The following is a 15,876-nucleotide window of genomic DNA, read 5'->3' on the forward strand; positions in this document are numbered from 1 at the left end:
TTGAATGTTTTTTTTTCATCAGCATTCACTCAGGAAATGGCCACCAAGTAAGGAAAAAAAGCAGTCAAATCATGGAACCAATACAGATTAAAAAGGAAGTGCTTGCTGATGTAAAGCAAATAAAGTTGGATAAATCCCCAGGACCTGACAAGATATTCCCTCAGACCTTGAGAGGCTACTGTAGAAACTGAAGGGGCTCTGGCAGAAATATTTAAAATGTCCTTAGCCATGGGTGTAGTGCCAGAGGATTGGAGGGTAGCTCACGTTGCTCTGTTCTTTAAAAAAAGGCTCCAAAAGTAACCCTGGAAATGATAGGCTGGTGAGATTGACATCAGTAGTAGGTAAATTATTGGAAGGTGTTCTAAAAGATTGGATATACAACATTTTGGACAGCCATAGTTCACATGACTTTGTGTGTGATGTGTTTAGTTTTTTGAGATTACCAGAAAGGTTGATTGGAAAAAAAAGGCTGTGGATATTGTATACGTGGACTTTAGGAAGACCTTTGACAAGATCCCACATGGTAGGTTAGTCAGGAAGGTTCAGATTAAGGGTATTCGTAGTGAAGTAGTGAACTGGATTTGACAATAGCTGGATCGGAGAAGCCAGAGAGTAGTGATGGATGATTGCTTCTCAGCCTGGAGGCCTGTGACTAACCAAGTGCCTCAGGGATCAGTGCTGGGACCATTGTTGTTTGTCATCTACATCAATGATCTGGATAATGTGGTAAATTGGATCAGAAAGTTTGCAGATGACTCTTAAGATTGGAGGTGTTGTGGACAATGGAAAAGGTTTTCAAAGCTTTCAGAGGGATCTGGACCAGCTGGAAAAATGGGCTGAAAATGGCAGATGGAATTTAATGTGGACAAGTGTTAAGTGTTGCATTTTGGACAATCAGGAAAGGATAGACCAAGAAAGGATAGATACGGTAAATGGTAGGACACTGATGAGTGTGGTAGAAGAGGGATCTAGGAATACAGATACATAATTCTCTGTAAGTGGCATTACAGCTGGTGGATAGGTTTGTAAAGAGCTTTAGGCATATTGGACTTCATAAATCAAAGTATTGAGAACAGGAATTGGGATGTTGTTGAGGCCAAATTTGAAGTATCATGTAGTTTTGGTCACCTAACTACAGGAAAGGTATCAATAAAATAGACTGCAGAGATTTACTAGGATGTTGCTGGGACTTCAGGAACTGAGTTATAGGGAAAGATTAAATAGGTTGAGACTTTAAATAAGGGAAGATTTGATTGAGGTATTTAAAATTATGAGAAAAGACAGAGTAAATATGCTTTTTCCACTGAGAGTAGGTGAAATACAAACCATAGAATATGGGTTAAGAGTGAAAGAGGAAAAATTTAGGGGGAACATGAGGTGCAAACTTCTCAGAAAGTGGTTGAGGTATGGAACGAGCTTCTAGCTGAAGTGGTGAATACAGGCTCAATTTTAACATTTAATTGGAATTTGGACAGGTAAGTGGATGGGAGAGATATGGAGGGTGATGTACTGGGTGCAGGTCAATGGAACAAAGCAACAAAAATGGTTCAGTACAGACCAGAAAAACCAAAGAGGCATGTTTCTGTGCTGTGATGTTCAATGGTTCTTCTGTCCATGATCCTTTTAATGGCAATTACACAACAAATAAAAGTCAATAATTTCTGTCAGATTTGAATCAAATTGATTATTTTTAAGACTTTTAGTCAACACTTGAAAGCACCCTGAGTCAGTTTTCTAGTTTGAACAATTATTAGATGTGATGCTAAATTTCGGATGATTGTTATGAGAGTGGGTGCCTGAGTGTGAAGCTATGCGTGGCAGTGGAACGGTGCGGGAGGAAAGAGGGCTTGGGGTTGATAATTAGTCAGTGTATCCCAGCATGGAAAGGTGGGGGGGGGGGGGGGGGTAAGGGGGGAGGGAAAGAATAATATATCCTAGCATGGGGGGGTAGGGAGAAGTTAGTATATCCCAGGATGGGGGAGCGGGGAGTAATTAGTGTGTCCCAGAAGGGGATTGGGGGAAAGAAGTAGTGTGTCCAGGGGGTGGTGGGAGTAGAAAGTGTGTCTCAGCATGGGGATGGGGGTAGTAGTGTATCCAGAATGGAGATGGGGGGGGGGGGAGTTTGTCCCAGCATGAGGATGGGCGGGGGAGTAGTTAGTGTGTCCAGCATGGAAATTGGGGGGGGGGGGGGGAGGTGGAGTCATTTCACAGCATGGGGTCAAGGGGTAGGTGCTCCCCTTCATCCCTCCCTCCTCTCCTCATCCCTCCCTCCTCTCTTCCTCCCCCATCCCTCAGGCCCGGAGAGATTACATCTTCCATCACCATCCATGCAGAACGAGTCCGGGACGCCGCACTTCCCCACGGGATCCTTCCACTCGCTTCCTTCCTCTTCCCTCTTTCCACCCACTTGCCTCCATTCTCGTCTCCAGGCAGGAGATGGGAGTAAAGGTCGCTGTTTAAAGCGTTGAACCGCAAGAAGCAGTTTGCTGGGGGTGGGGTAGGGGGGTAGGTGGGGGGAGCCGGTGCGCGGAGGAGTGATGTGGACCGCTGGCGGAAGTTGGGAGAGCGCGAGACGTTTTTGGCGCCACTGCGGCGCGGTGCATCCTGGGATCGGGGCCGCTGAGGGATTTAAACCGGCGCCAAATCTGGGAGTGTGGCCTTGGGGCCGGCCCGAGTTCGAGGTGGAGGAGCGGGTCGTGCCGACTCCCGTAGTGGGGCAATGCCGAGCGGCGAGGAGTGGCGGCGGGCGAGCGACAGCTTCACCAAGCTGTGCCAGGACCTGAACCTGGACCCGGGGACGGCTGCCGAGGCCTGGGGCAGCTTCCAGCGCATCGGCAGCACCTACACCCTGGAGGTGAGGGGTCTCGTGGGGGGGGGGGTCTCCCACCCCTTCTTGTTACGGGGGCCCCCGCACGCCCACCTTCCGCTGACGGGACCCCATTATCACACCTAGAGAACAGAGACGTGGCTGCTGCCCCCCACACCTCATAGGTTTGGAATCAGGATCCTGATCTCCTCACACCACCCCTTTACCCGAGGACAGAGATGGGGCCTCACCTCCTGCAGCAAGAACCCACATCTTCCTTCCCCCCCCACCCCCACGCCCCCCCCCTCCCATTCAGGGAACAGGTCCCTTTCACTTCGGGACAAGGACCCGAACCTCAAATCCCCTAATCTTCTGAGGACTAGACCCCAATGTTCCTCACCCATCACTGCCAGAGTCCCCGTCAGCGGAAGCTGGGCGGGCGAAGTGGGGAGGTCCTCACCCAGTCTCTTTCTCCTGAAGGTGAGGGGTGCGGGGTCTTGCCTCCATTCCTGATCTATCCATTTTTCTATGTCAAAATCGAGCCCATGTTCACCACATTGATCTGTAGCTCGTTCCGCTCTCTCACCATTCTTCCTAAAAGTGGGAATAAACAATGGAACTTGTTCAATGCCCCAAGGATCATTCTTGGTCCTCAGTTAGTCATGATTATGTTTATTGTCATATAGTATGATGTAAATATGCACTAAAATTCTTGCTACAGAAAAATATTCACAGTTCCCATAGTGCAAGAAGAAAAAGTGATGCAATCATGCAGACGGACTTTTTTATGGTATTGGAGCAGCCTGTGATGGGAGGGTTAAAGGCTATTGAGAAGAAACTGTCCTTGGAATTGCTGGTCTTCAGATCTTCTAGCCATAGACAGCAATTAGAAGAGGTTGAGTTCCAAGCTCAGAGCCTTTGATGGACCTTTGCAACCTTCTGCAATCCTGGAGGCCTGGAGGAACCTAGTGAGTGACCCTGCATCAGTTTAGAGGGTATAGGGAAAATAGCCAGTATAAAGAGGGGTGAGGTGGGTGATGGGTGAACTGAGAGGGGCTGAAGGATGATGGAATGGGAACATACCTAATTGCAGAATTACCATATTAGAGAGTCGTCATTTCAAACAGATCTGCACTGGTTGTTCATCAAACTCTGGAAGTCTCTCTGAGAAGGTTGTGAAGACCAGATCCTTGGAGTATTTCTGAGAGGTAGAGAAATTGAGAGCTGGTGCAAAGGATGTGGCAGACCAGCAATAATATTAGATGGCAGGGCAGGCTTGAGGGGCTGAATAGCGTACCCCAGCTCCTATCTTGTTAACTTCTTGTTAGAACTGTGTTGAAATAACATCTGATGTGTTGTGTGATCCTTGAGCCATCTACTTATCTTGGAGGGTATGGCATAGGTCCAGGTAATTCCTCTGATACAAGCTATTTCATAGGGTGAGTAGCATGAGTTAATTTAGAGGAACATAGGGACTTCCTATCAGAATGTATTCAGCGTTGATGTGACAGATCCTGGTATAGGTTGGACAGTCGAATTGAGGAACACCATCCCATAGAAGAAGCTGGTTTTTAAGGCTGAGATGAAGAGAAATTTTTGATGATAAATTATTTGAGATTTCTGACTGGCTGTAAGAGTTTCGTGGTTAGGCAGGCTATGATTGCAATCTGTCCATAAAATGTAGAGTAAGCCTCTGTCAGCCAACAAATCCACATATTGTCTTTTTTACAAAGCTAAAGTGCTCTAAAACTATGAATTTCTCCGTGAAGCCAAGCCAAAGAAAAAGAAATTGTATTACAAACACATTCTTTAAAACACAGCTTAATTTACACTAGCTTTGGTGATAGATGTGAACAAACTGGACTGAAGGCACTGTTTCTGTAATGTGAAGCACTAGTGAAATCATCTTGTCATCTACTCTGTCATTACTCCTTGGAAACATGACTAACATGAAGGTATGCTCACTGGTACTGAGGAGTGAGAAGATCCTTGGTAGGCATATTTACCTTGCAGGTAATAGGACTGGTAGATAAGTTTCCTATATGACTTCCTCATATTTTATCCTTCGAATAAAGAGCAGAGAGGTCATGGAACAAGGTGATTTCACTGGAGAGGGTCCAAAAGTTCACCAAGATGGTGCCTGGTATAGGACATTTCAGTTGTGAGGAAAGACTGGATTGGCTGGGTTTGTTACCCTTCGATCAGCAGAAGTTGAGGGTGAACTTAAAAGTGTCCAAAATCATGAAAACTTAGATGGAGTATATAGTGATCATTTTTTTTCCACTTACCAGAGGTGTCTCTAACCAGAGGATACTGTTTTAAGGTATCTTAGAAGTAGCTTGAGGAAGATTTTTTCACTCTTTGTGATGAAACTTGGAACAAACTGGTGAGGCCAAGGCATAGAAACCTCGGAGCTATGCTTGGAAATAGAGTTGTGGTAGGTAAGTAGATTTGTGGGGAAACCAATAGGCTTTAATTCACTTGAGAACATAGCGTATCCTTACTGTTCAGCTGTCCTCCACTGAGTTGCAGGGGGCTGTGGAACAGCTAACTTTATACAGGAGCCTGTGGGGAGGGGCCACAGGTATAGCTGGCCTATAGGCTTGCTTGACCAGAAAATTATACATTACTGTGGTTTATACTAACACTGCTTGTTTTTAAAGAGTCCAGCAGGGTGAAGTGGAACTTACAAAGTTACACATTTACAATTTAAAAGTCATAAGTTTAGCCTATCAGGCAGTCTGGTAGTTCGCTGAGAGCGTCGTAGAACTGGTTGAGGCTGTGGCATAGCAGTGGAGTCCTAGATGATCTTAAGTCCCTGTTCGTATTGTGCTGGTGGGTGGGTGCTCTGTCTGGTGCAAAGGGGCCTTGGGGTGAAGACAGGATACCAGAGATTGGGTGCATCATGTGGGGAGGATGTGGGGTAATTAGCGGTCTCCAGGGCCCCTGAGGGAGCCTACTCCCTGATGGATATGGTGTCCTCATGTCCATCCAGAGATGACCCATTGGACCCTTTCGGCCAATGGGTCAGACTTATGGTTCCTCACATGCCTCAGGAGCAGGACAGGCCCTGGGGATGTCAGCCATACTGATAGTGTGGACCCTGTTGCAGTTTTCCTGGGGAAGGAAAACGTGCGTTCATGTGGTGTTGCATTAGTGGCGGTGCACAGCAGGGACCTGATAGAGTGGAGGGCCTCTGGGAGAACCTCCTGCCAGCGGGAGACTGGGAGGCCCTTTGACCGCAAGGCCAGGAGGACTGTCTCCAGACCATAGCATTCTCCCTCCACTTTTCTGTTTCCCTGGGGGTTGGGACTGGTGGTCCTTTGGCCAACAGGTACTGGCCTAGCTTATCACTCATAAAAGAAGGCCCCTGGTGGCTCTGGATATAACTGGGGAAGCCAAATAGAGTGAAGAGACTGCAGGGCCTTGATGACTGTGGCAGTGGTCATGTCCAAGCAGGGGATGGCAAATGGAAAGCAGGAGTATTCATCGATGGTGTTAAGGAAGTATATGTTACGGTTGGTGGAGGGCTGGGGTCCTTTAAAGTTGACACTGAGTGGCTTTAAAAAGTTGTGCCCTGTCTGGCCGGTAGAAGTGCAGCTTGCACTCAGTACAGACCTGGCAGTTCTTTGTCATGGTCCTGGTCTCATCAGTGAAGTACAGCAGGTTGCATGCTTTGATGGAGTGAAAGAACCTGGTGTCTCCAGGGTGACAGAGATCATTATGGAGGTTTTCCAGTCAGTCGATCTGGGCTCTGGCATATCCTACAGGATGGGGCATTTGGTGGCTCATTAAGTTTCCCCTGCTGGTACAGGATGTCATAGTTACAGGTGGATAATTCTATTCTCCATTGCAGTATTTTATCGTTTTTGATTTTTACCCCGCTGTTGACTTTTGAACATGAATGTGACAGCGCATTGATCAGTCAGCAAGGTGAATCTCTTACTGGCCGGGTAATGGCAGCAGTACCGCAGGGCCTCTTTTTTTACCGAGGAGTGTCAAATCTCGGGGCCCTGCATGGTGTGTGGAAAAAAAATGCAACAGGCCTGCCAGCCTGATTAAGGGTGACTGCCAGGGCAAAGTCTAACACGTTGCTTTCCACCTGAAAAGTGGTGGATTCGTCCACAGCATGAATAGTGGCCTTGGCGATGTTGGGCGATGCAGTTGAAGGCTGCACGAGCCTCCTCTCCCTGCGGGAGGTCATAGCTTAGATAAGGGGGCAGGCCTTGTCTGCATAATTAGGGATCCACTGAACATAATAGGAGGATAAAACCAAGGTACCACTTCAGGGCCTTGAGGCTGTGTGGGACGGGAAGCGCTAGGAGTGGTCGCATGTGGAATATGGCCCCCATGATCTGCATGCAGTGCTGCTAGGGATGGGTTGGAGCAGATCAAATCCTTCGCTGGGCAGCATTTCTGCCGATGCTTGTCCAGTCCACAGAAGTAGCACTTTGGAGGTTCCTAGAACAGTGCAGCTTTGGTCGGGTCATTATCAGAGCCAATCGAGAGTGTCAGTGGGGGTTTTGTGGAGCACTGCTGCTGACGTCTGGTCATTAGCGGAGCGGAGGGGTGATGGCACTTCCCAGGATGGCTGCGACCAGGGTGTCCATGAGGTGGCTGCATTGTCAATCAAGTAGGCCTCCATGTTCTTGAGAGCTACCTGCCAACTCAACTGCTCTCCACAGACTGAGTACCCCTTGCTCCAAAAGTCGCCATCTTATGTAATTCAACCTGATCCCTGCAACATCGGTGTCCTGGATCAGGTCCTCTGTATGCTCCACGGCGGACACAGTTTTGCATTCACAAGCCCTGCCGAAGTTTGACTCGCTGGGTTGTTGCTCGAAGGTGTCTATCATAGGCAAAGTTGATGTTGCATAGGTATTGCCCTTTGAGGGTGTCCATGACCTCCTGGTATGTTGTGGCGTCCCTGATCATGAGTATACCAGGGTGCCGACCCGGGAGTGCAGTACTTGCAGTTTGTCAATTTCTGATCACACGATGGTAGAGGAGAATGGCAGGAATGCCTCAAAACAGCGCAGCCAGATTTCAAAGCTAGTCGATGCCTCAGGCTATTGAGGGTTGATTTCCTTTTTTTTCTGGTTGGAGGATCTGCTCCATTGTAGAAAACTTCAAGTGAATTAAATTGATGGACGATATCCTTATTGTTCGGCTGTCCTGCACTGAGTAGCAGGGAGGTGTGGAACAGCCACCTTTATACAGGAGCCTGTGGGGAGGGGCCACAGGTACAACCGGCCAATAGGCATACTTGACCAGATAATTATGCATTACAGTGGTTTATCACAAGTACTTCATAGACATGGTGGGCCAGCAGACCTGTACTTAGCAGTACTTTTTCAGATTGGATCTGGACACAATCTGTATTCCCTCAACATAAGTGTAAATTCTGGAAATCATCATGTTTATGCCTTCTCTGTGTTTGTTGTTTGTCAAGAACGTGTCAGCTATTTCAAGAATTCTATTTTAATGAATAAAAGTAGTCCACTGCAGGACTGTTTGTACTTCCCAGGACAAGTCAACCAGTGTTTATAAACCTATTTTTCTTAGGGAGAAACTCTGCATTGGTTGGCTTGTGCTCTATATGTGGCCTGTCGTAAAAGCATCACCCCAACTGTTGGCAAAGGAATGATGGAAGGAAATGGCGTTTCATTGACAAGAATTCTTCGTTCGTCAAAGTTAAGGTAATGATCATTCCGTGCTCCAGAGCTAGAAGCAGGAGAATGCCTTTGGTACAGTTCCACTTCTCTTTGGTGTGGGACAATGGTGTGTGTTCCTGACAGTGTCATCTTGTGGAATGCATCGTCATTTTAAAAATATCAAACATCATAAATAACTTGATGAAGGGCTCAGACCCAAGATGTTGGTTACCCTTTACTTCCAATAGATGCTGAGTTTTTCCAGCCTTTTACTGGAGCCATTTCTCCAGCTGTCAAACTGGTCTACAATCCCAGCAGCTGCAGACTTTCCTGTTCAATTCCATTCTACTTTGGACTTCAAAGTGTATTGGGGATTGCTCTATTTCACATTTGGAAGTAGACAATTTAGCAATGTGTGACATGCCAGTACATCTTTGTCTTAACAACAAATTAGCCTCAGATTTTACATTATCTCAGTGAAGAACAGGGTAGTCAATTACATTCAGTTAAATGGTTATTTTAAAGGATGGGGGGGAAACTTCAGGGCAGCCAGTTGTATTTCAGATTATTGAGTGAATCTGAATTATAACTTCTACCTGAGTCTTGACAGAGAGCAGGGAAAAAGAGTAGAAGCTAAAACAAAGAAGTAGATCAATGAAGAACTGAAAGTTTGAAGAGTTTTAAAAAAAATAGAGAAGCAGATGTTTAGGGCAGGATTGTAATGTATTGGGCACTGTTGCCATATGCGTTGTTGAGGTTGGGGAGAAGATGCATAAGACTGCATCAAAAGAATTGAGATGTTAGCAGAGCTCGGGTAGAGTAAAGCTGTTGAGGGATCTAAGCATATTTCAATGTTATAAACATTATAATCTCAAAATCAGGATTTTAGAGATACAGCAGGGTTACAGGCCCTTCCAATACATGAGCCCGTGCTGCCCAAATACACTCATGTGACCAATTAACTTACTAGCCCTGAACGTCTTTGGAATGTGTGAGGAAACCGGAGCCCCCAGGGGAAATCCACACATATGTGGGAAGAATGCACAAACTCCTTGCAGACAGCACCAGATTGAAACCTGGATCACTGGTGATCTGCAATGTTCTGCTAACCACTCCCTTGACATTGCTGTACTTCAGCAGTTTTAAAAAAAAACTGAAGATTGCAAATGAGCTCATTTAAAATTGTTAGAAATCCTTATGAACCTATGGTGCCTTACTGAAATGTGGACTGGGCAGAGCTCTCAGCATGCTTCTGCTTTGAAAATGGGTCCAGGATATCAATTTGTACAACTATAATGAGGATGTGGTTGCACTGCAGGAGTGCAGAGGAGATTCAGCAGATGTTGGAGGATTTCAGCTATGAGAAGAGATTGGATTAGGTGGGATTTTTCCTCGAGAATAAGCCATTCTCAACCTTTTTTTGGGCTGTGGCCCTCCCAGGTCTCTGCTCAAAGTTGGGCAATCAAGTTTTGGTTTCTTACGTACTTTTCTCCCACTGACTACATAAAAATATTTGTTACTTGAGGTGAAAAGAAGACAAGTGCTGTGGCCCCAATTGAAAATGGCTACTCCAGAGTGAAGGAGGCTGAGGGGTAACCTGATGAGAGGTGTATAAAATTATAAAAGACATGGATAAGGTGTATAGTTCAAATCGTAGGGTTTCTATAAAGATCTGAGGGGAAAATATTCTTGGTTGAGATCTGGAACACACTAGCAGAAGAGGATGCATTTTAGTGGGCCTTGAATAGACAAGACATAAAAGGAAATGGTCCTGATGCAGGTGTAGATGGGCAAAAATGGATGTGATGGGGCAAAGGGCCTGTTTCTGTGCTCTACAACTATAAAGTAGAACATTGCTCTGCATCAGTAAGTATTTTACATGGGGAACATGGTCCTTCACTGGCTTTTACTTTTTCCATCTTTGTAGCCTAATCCAATTCTTTAGCAAGATGAAGAAATGGGCAGATATGGCTAACTTATCCCAAGACTTCAGAAAGCGAGTTGAACAGTTGGAAAGGAATTTTGAAGTTTCAACAGTCATCTTCAGAAAATTTGAGCCTATATTTTTGGACATGTTTCAAAGTCGACCCCAGGACCAGCCTCGGCTCCAGAGAAGCAGAAAGCAGCGGTAAGTTATTTATCCTCAGTACCCTATAACATCGGCCTCTCCCCTACATCTTTTTTTTTGAATGCTTGATATCTCTTTTCCATCCTCAACTGAAAAAGGGATTTTGCCCCAAAATAGCTGTTCATTTCTCCCCATGGATGCAACCATCCTTCCAGTGCCTGAATTTGCTCAGCATGTGCAGTTCTGACGTTTCTGTTATTTAACCGTTTAGTCTTGGTATCTTAATCTGGATCTCAAACCCAGTAGTAAATAATTGACCTAGTGGTGTGCTGACTGCTAAGCATGTTGCTCATTTTTGGCAATAAGGACGTGAACCATAGAGCCACAAGGAAGATGTTATTTTACAAAAGATAGAAACAAGGGTAGGTCCTAGAACCCTTCAAGGTGACCTCATGTTATTTAGATTTAGACATACAGCACGATAATAGGTTATTTCAGGCCCGTGTTGTGCTAACCTTGCTTCCCCTGATCATCCACCCCTGTTCATTTGTATCCCTTTATTCTTTCATTTTCAAATAATTATATTAATCTCAGCCTTGTAATGACAAGCCACTCAGTGACCAGAGGGTTTGAAACTAGAAAATTTTTATATTTTGTAAAAAATTTAGTCATACAATTGTGGCCCTCTAGCCCATGCTCCCCAAATACACCTTGCAACCCCTGGTACATTTTTAGAGGGTGGAAGGAAACTGGAGCCCCCATGCAAAACACGTGCAGACACAGAAAAAACATACAAGCTCCTAACAGACAGCGCAGATTTTGAATCCCAATCACTGGTGCTGTAACAGTGTTGCACTGACCGCTACACTAAGATCCTCTAGGGAGCTGAATCTCTCATTTTTGGGTAGCCAACACATTAGCCTGAGACTATGGTCCTCGTTCTGTAATGTCCAACCTGAGATATCTCTGCTGCTCCCCTCTCAGAACATGGTGTGTTTAAATAGAGTAGTCTTTTAACACTGGGGATGCAGTCCCTTTTTTTTTTGAGTATTTTATTTTTAATTTTCATAGACTCATAAGAATTTAAACAAACAATATAATCCCTTTCAACACTCATATAACGTTCAGGGTCTGTTTATCCCACCCCCCTACCCCAATACAACTGAGAATACAGTCATATAAATTATACAGATACAAATACTGGTGGGGTCAACAACCCCTGCAAAAGCCTAGGAAAAAAAACAACCAGGGTGATAAGTAACAAAAGGGGGAAAAAAAAGAACTAAAAAGAGCATATCTTCTGTGTGACGCAGTACTCATAATTCAAGGGGGGGGGGGAATCAAATCTGCTTACCGATGTATTTCATATAGGGTTGCCGCACTCTAAAGAATATGTCATATTTCCTCCTTAGATTGTACATGATTCTCTCCAGGGGAATGTAACTTTGCATTTCACCATGTGGTATTTAACTGGGAGTCAGACTTCCACGTAACCACTATACGCTTCTTGCTTACTGATAGGGCGACCCTCACAAAATGAATTTGGTATTTGGACAGTTTAAAACTCCCGTCCCCAATATTTCCCAGAAGGTACACTTCTGGATCCTGTGGAAGATCCACTTTTGTAATTTTTTTCAGAATGTTCCCCAGGTCCTCTCAGAAGGATCTCGCCCTCGTACTTTGTCAGATAGAGTGGACAAAGGTTCCAATCTCCACATCACACCTAAAGCACATTTCCAAAATTTCTGGCTTTGATTTATGTAATTTTTATGGTATGAGGTACAGCTGGTGTGAGAAATTGTACTGCCCCAAACTGTATCTGACATTAATGACTCCAGTCAAGCTGTCCAAACACAGGTCTTCATTGATTGTTGTGCCCAAGTCCAACTCCCTCGACCTGTATAAGCCTGGCTTCGGGCCCTAACTGTAATACATGTTGGAGATAAATTTACACACATTCCCTTTTTGAATTAGGATCTCCATGTCACTACACATGGGCAGGGTCATAAGTAGGACACAGTCCAATCTTGCTTGTTCTTTCACATGACAACCTTCTAAAAATGAAAATAAATCTACTGTATGGATTCCGAGGCAGGGTTATCCTCCCCTAAATCCTGAAACCAATGCTTGTTCAGCACTCAACGTAGTCTGATAATCTTTGATATCATTGGTTTTCATTACACTCCAGAAATTCGCAATATCCTTAACATATTGGTTGCTTTCTTAATTATATTCTGGAGCCACTCATTAGCTTCTTGTACAAGTCAAGATCCTACTATCCTCCAATATTTAAAGCAGATACCCAAGAATTTGGAGCAGGGCATTCATACTCTGCCACATTATGACAGTCATAGAAAAATAAAAGACTGGCAGAAAGTTGGATTTTTCTGTGGGCTTTCGCATTGTCATGGTTTTGCAGAATGGACACAGGGGATTTGCCAGGATCCAATCTTTTCAGTAGTTCATTCGAATGAAGTGTCCACAGGGGTCTGTCATCTTTGTAATCGTATTCTCACTGCCTTGGGGAAATGATAAATCGAGAATGCTGCAGGATTTAGGAGGTGATTTTTCTAAACATGATTTTGATTATTTTACAGGCGTCTTCCATGCAGTGTAACAGATGTTTTTAGTTTTTGCTGGACTTTGTTTGTCTACATTAAAGGTAAGGGGTTCTGTTCCTATTTCCCTCATTAGTTTTGAGAGTTTCCAGCAGGAAACCAGATTGCACTATGGAGGACAAACTTGCAGTTTGCTTTCTCTCACACTTGTTGAGGTTAAATTGCACCTCGGAAGGTCAGGTTTCTTCAGTTGAGTCCAAGACCCTGCAATATACACAAACCAGAGCCATTCGCAACGTAGGGTGAGACCATTCAGTCAGACTCTACCATCATAGGACTCATCAATGACCTTTCACCCTCTGCCCTATTTTGCTCACTACCATGGAACTTCCTCAAATGCATGAAGGCACAAGAGGCTGCAGATGCTGGATTTGCAATTTAAACAACAAACTGCTGGAGAAAGTTGGGTCGTACAGCATGTGGGCAGGGGGAACCCTGGTATGGTCTGATTGGAGAGAAAACATTTGTTCCTGCTTCACTGTCAGAGAAAAAATGTACTTCATTATATTTCAACTCTGTTGCAGTTGACAAAGCTTCGATATTTCAAGACTGTTCTCTTTATTGCATCTTCCCAGCCATGGCAGTAGCATAAGGAATCTTCTGTACATACCCTGAGCTTTTCATTTCTTCCAAAACCATTTACAAATTGTTTTAACTGAAATCTAATTGGGTATATTCATCACTTTTGTTCTGGTATTCTGTGTGTCATAAAGGACCCCTATCATCCAGGTCACACCTCTTCTTGCTGCAACTTTTTATGAAGATGGTACAGAAGCCTAAAATCCAATACTTCCAGGTTCAAGAATAGTTTATTTTTCAACAGTTGTTAGGCTCTTGAACCTCCTCTTCGTAATCTAACCAAAGTTTAAAGTTCAGATTTATTGTCATCATACATGACAACATATACAATCCTGAGATTCTTTTTCCTGCAAGGCAGGCAGAATTTCTAATTAACAGAAATCGTAAACTACTCAAGAAGAAAGAAATGTAAACTGGCTGCAAATACTGAAATATAAATATTCAGTAATAAATAATGAGCAAAGTAAGAGTCCTTAAATGCTTCTCAGGATGAGTCTGATGTTTAGGAGTCTGATGGTTGAAGGGTAGCATCTATTCCTGAACCTAGAGGTAGAAGTCGTGTGGCACCTGTACCTCCTTCCTGGTGGCAGCCACGAGAACAAAGCATGTCCTGAGTGATGTGGATCCTTGATAATAGCAGCTGCTTACCGACGGCAGTGTTCCATTTCTGTGTTCTCGATGGTGGGGAGAGTTTTGCCTGTGATATAGTGGGCTGTGTCCACTACTTTTAGAAGGGATTTCCACTCGGGTGGAAAAGGTGAAGTCTTTGGCTTGGCTTCGCAGACGAAGATTTATGGAGGGGTAATGTCCACGTCTGCTGCAGGCTCATTTGTGGCTGACAAGTCCGATGCTGCAGACAAGGTTGCAGCGGTTGCAAGGGAAAATTGGTGGGTTGGGGTTGGGTGTTGGGTTTTTCCTCCTTTGCCTTATGTCAGTGAGGTGGGCTCTGCGGTCCTTTTCAAAGGAGGTTGCTGCCCGCCGAACTGTGAGGCGCCAAGATGCACGGTTTGAGGCGATATCAGCCCACTGGCGGTGGTCAATGTGGCAGGCACCAAGAGATTTCTTTAGGCAGTCCTTGTACTTCTTCTTTGGTGCACCTCTGTCACGGTGACCAGTGAATTTGACAAAGCCTGGACAGGAGAAGTCGGAGAGTAGTGGTGAATGATTGCTTCTCAGACTGGAGGCCTGTGACTAATGGTGTGCCTCAAGGATAAGTGCTGGGAACATTGTCATCTATATCAATGATCCTAATGATAATGTGGTAAATTGGTGTGGTGAATATCTGCCAAGCTACCTATCTCCCCTCTGGCGAGCCTTGCTGTACTAACATTGGCTGTGCATTATCTCTACTGTTAAGGACACTCCCCTTGGGTATAACTGTGTATGCACCTATTGTCTTTCATTATTGTACCATGAGTTTCTGCTAATAAAAGCCATTATTGTTTGACCACATCGTCTTTGTCGACTTCATCAACTGGCACTTCAATTTTATTAGCAAAAATGGACGCAGCACTCAAGCCAGAGCGGCTGATAATCGACCAGTCTGCCCCAAGGGCCAGGGAAATTTTCAACCACTGAATTGCTTGTTCCGATTACTACATGGCTCAAAACAACGTGGTCGATGAGGCGATACAGTGGGGCCACCTGAACTCTCTGCTGGGTGAGGTCCCTTTCGCCGTAACGCAAGGAGCTACCACTCTGGCTATAGCCCGGGAACATCTGATTGCTTACTATGCAGGGCCACGGAATGTGGTACTTGCTCGACACCAGTTGCTGACTAGACGCCAGAAACCCGGGGAAAGTGATGCTGCCTATGCACTGGCCCTCAATTCGCTGGCAAACAAATGTGATGTCAGGGCAGTCAACATGCAGCAACACCACAATGCCTTGAAGCTGGATGCTTTTGTCAACGGGATTGACTCCAGTTACATCCAACAGAGGCTGCTGGAGACGGAGCCCTTAACCTACGACCAGGCAGTCACTCTAGCCAAAGCACTGAGAAGTGCCATGCAGTCCAATGAAATGCTAGAAACCGAAAAGGAAACATCCAGGAGTGCTGGAACCCCGACGGAAAGAAAAGGGCGAACTCCTGAAAAATGCTACTTCTGTGATAAGACCTGGCACCCCAAACAGAAGTGCCCGTCTCGACTT

At 45.1% G+C, this 15,876-nt stretch overlaps 1 protein-coding gene across 2 annotated transcripts in view; it reads left to right on the forward strand.

Moving 5' to 3' along the window:
* Positions 1–2,602: 2,602 nt before the first annotated feature.
* Positions 2,603–15,876, forward strand: part of rbl1 (retinoblastoma-like 1 (p107)) — an 83,309-nt gene continuing 70,035 nt past the window's right edge. For both annotated transcript variants that reach the window (XM_069884547.1, XM_069884548.1), the window contains exons 1-4: positions 2,603–2,854; positions 8,372–8,505; positions 10,388–10,588; positions 13,126–13,190. In XM_069884547.1, coding sequence (XP_069740648.1) covers positions 2,720–2,854; positions 8,372–8,505; positions 10,388–10,588; positions 13,126–13,190 — 535 coding nt within the window. In that variant the 5' untranslated portion in view covers positions 2,603–2,719. The remainder of the gene's footprint in view (positions 2,855–8,371; positions 8,506–10,387; positions 10,589–13,125; positions 13,191–15,876) is intronic.

Source organism: Narcine bancroftii, chromosome 6 (assembly GCF_036971445.1).
Source record: "Narcine bancroftii isolate sNarBan1 chromosome 6, sNarBan1.hap1, whole genome shotgun sequence".
In the NCBI taxonomy this organism is placed as follows: Eukaryota; Metazoa; Chordata; class Chondrichthyes; order Torpediniformes; family Narcinidae; genus Narcine; species Narcine bancroftii.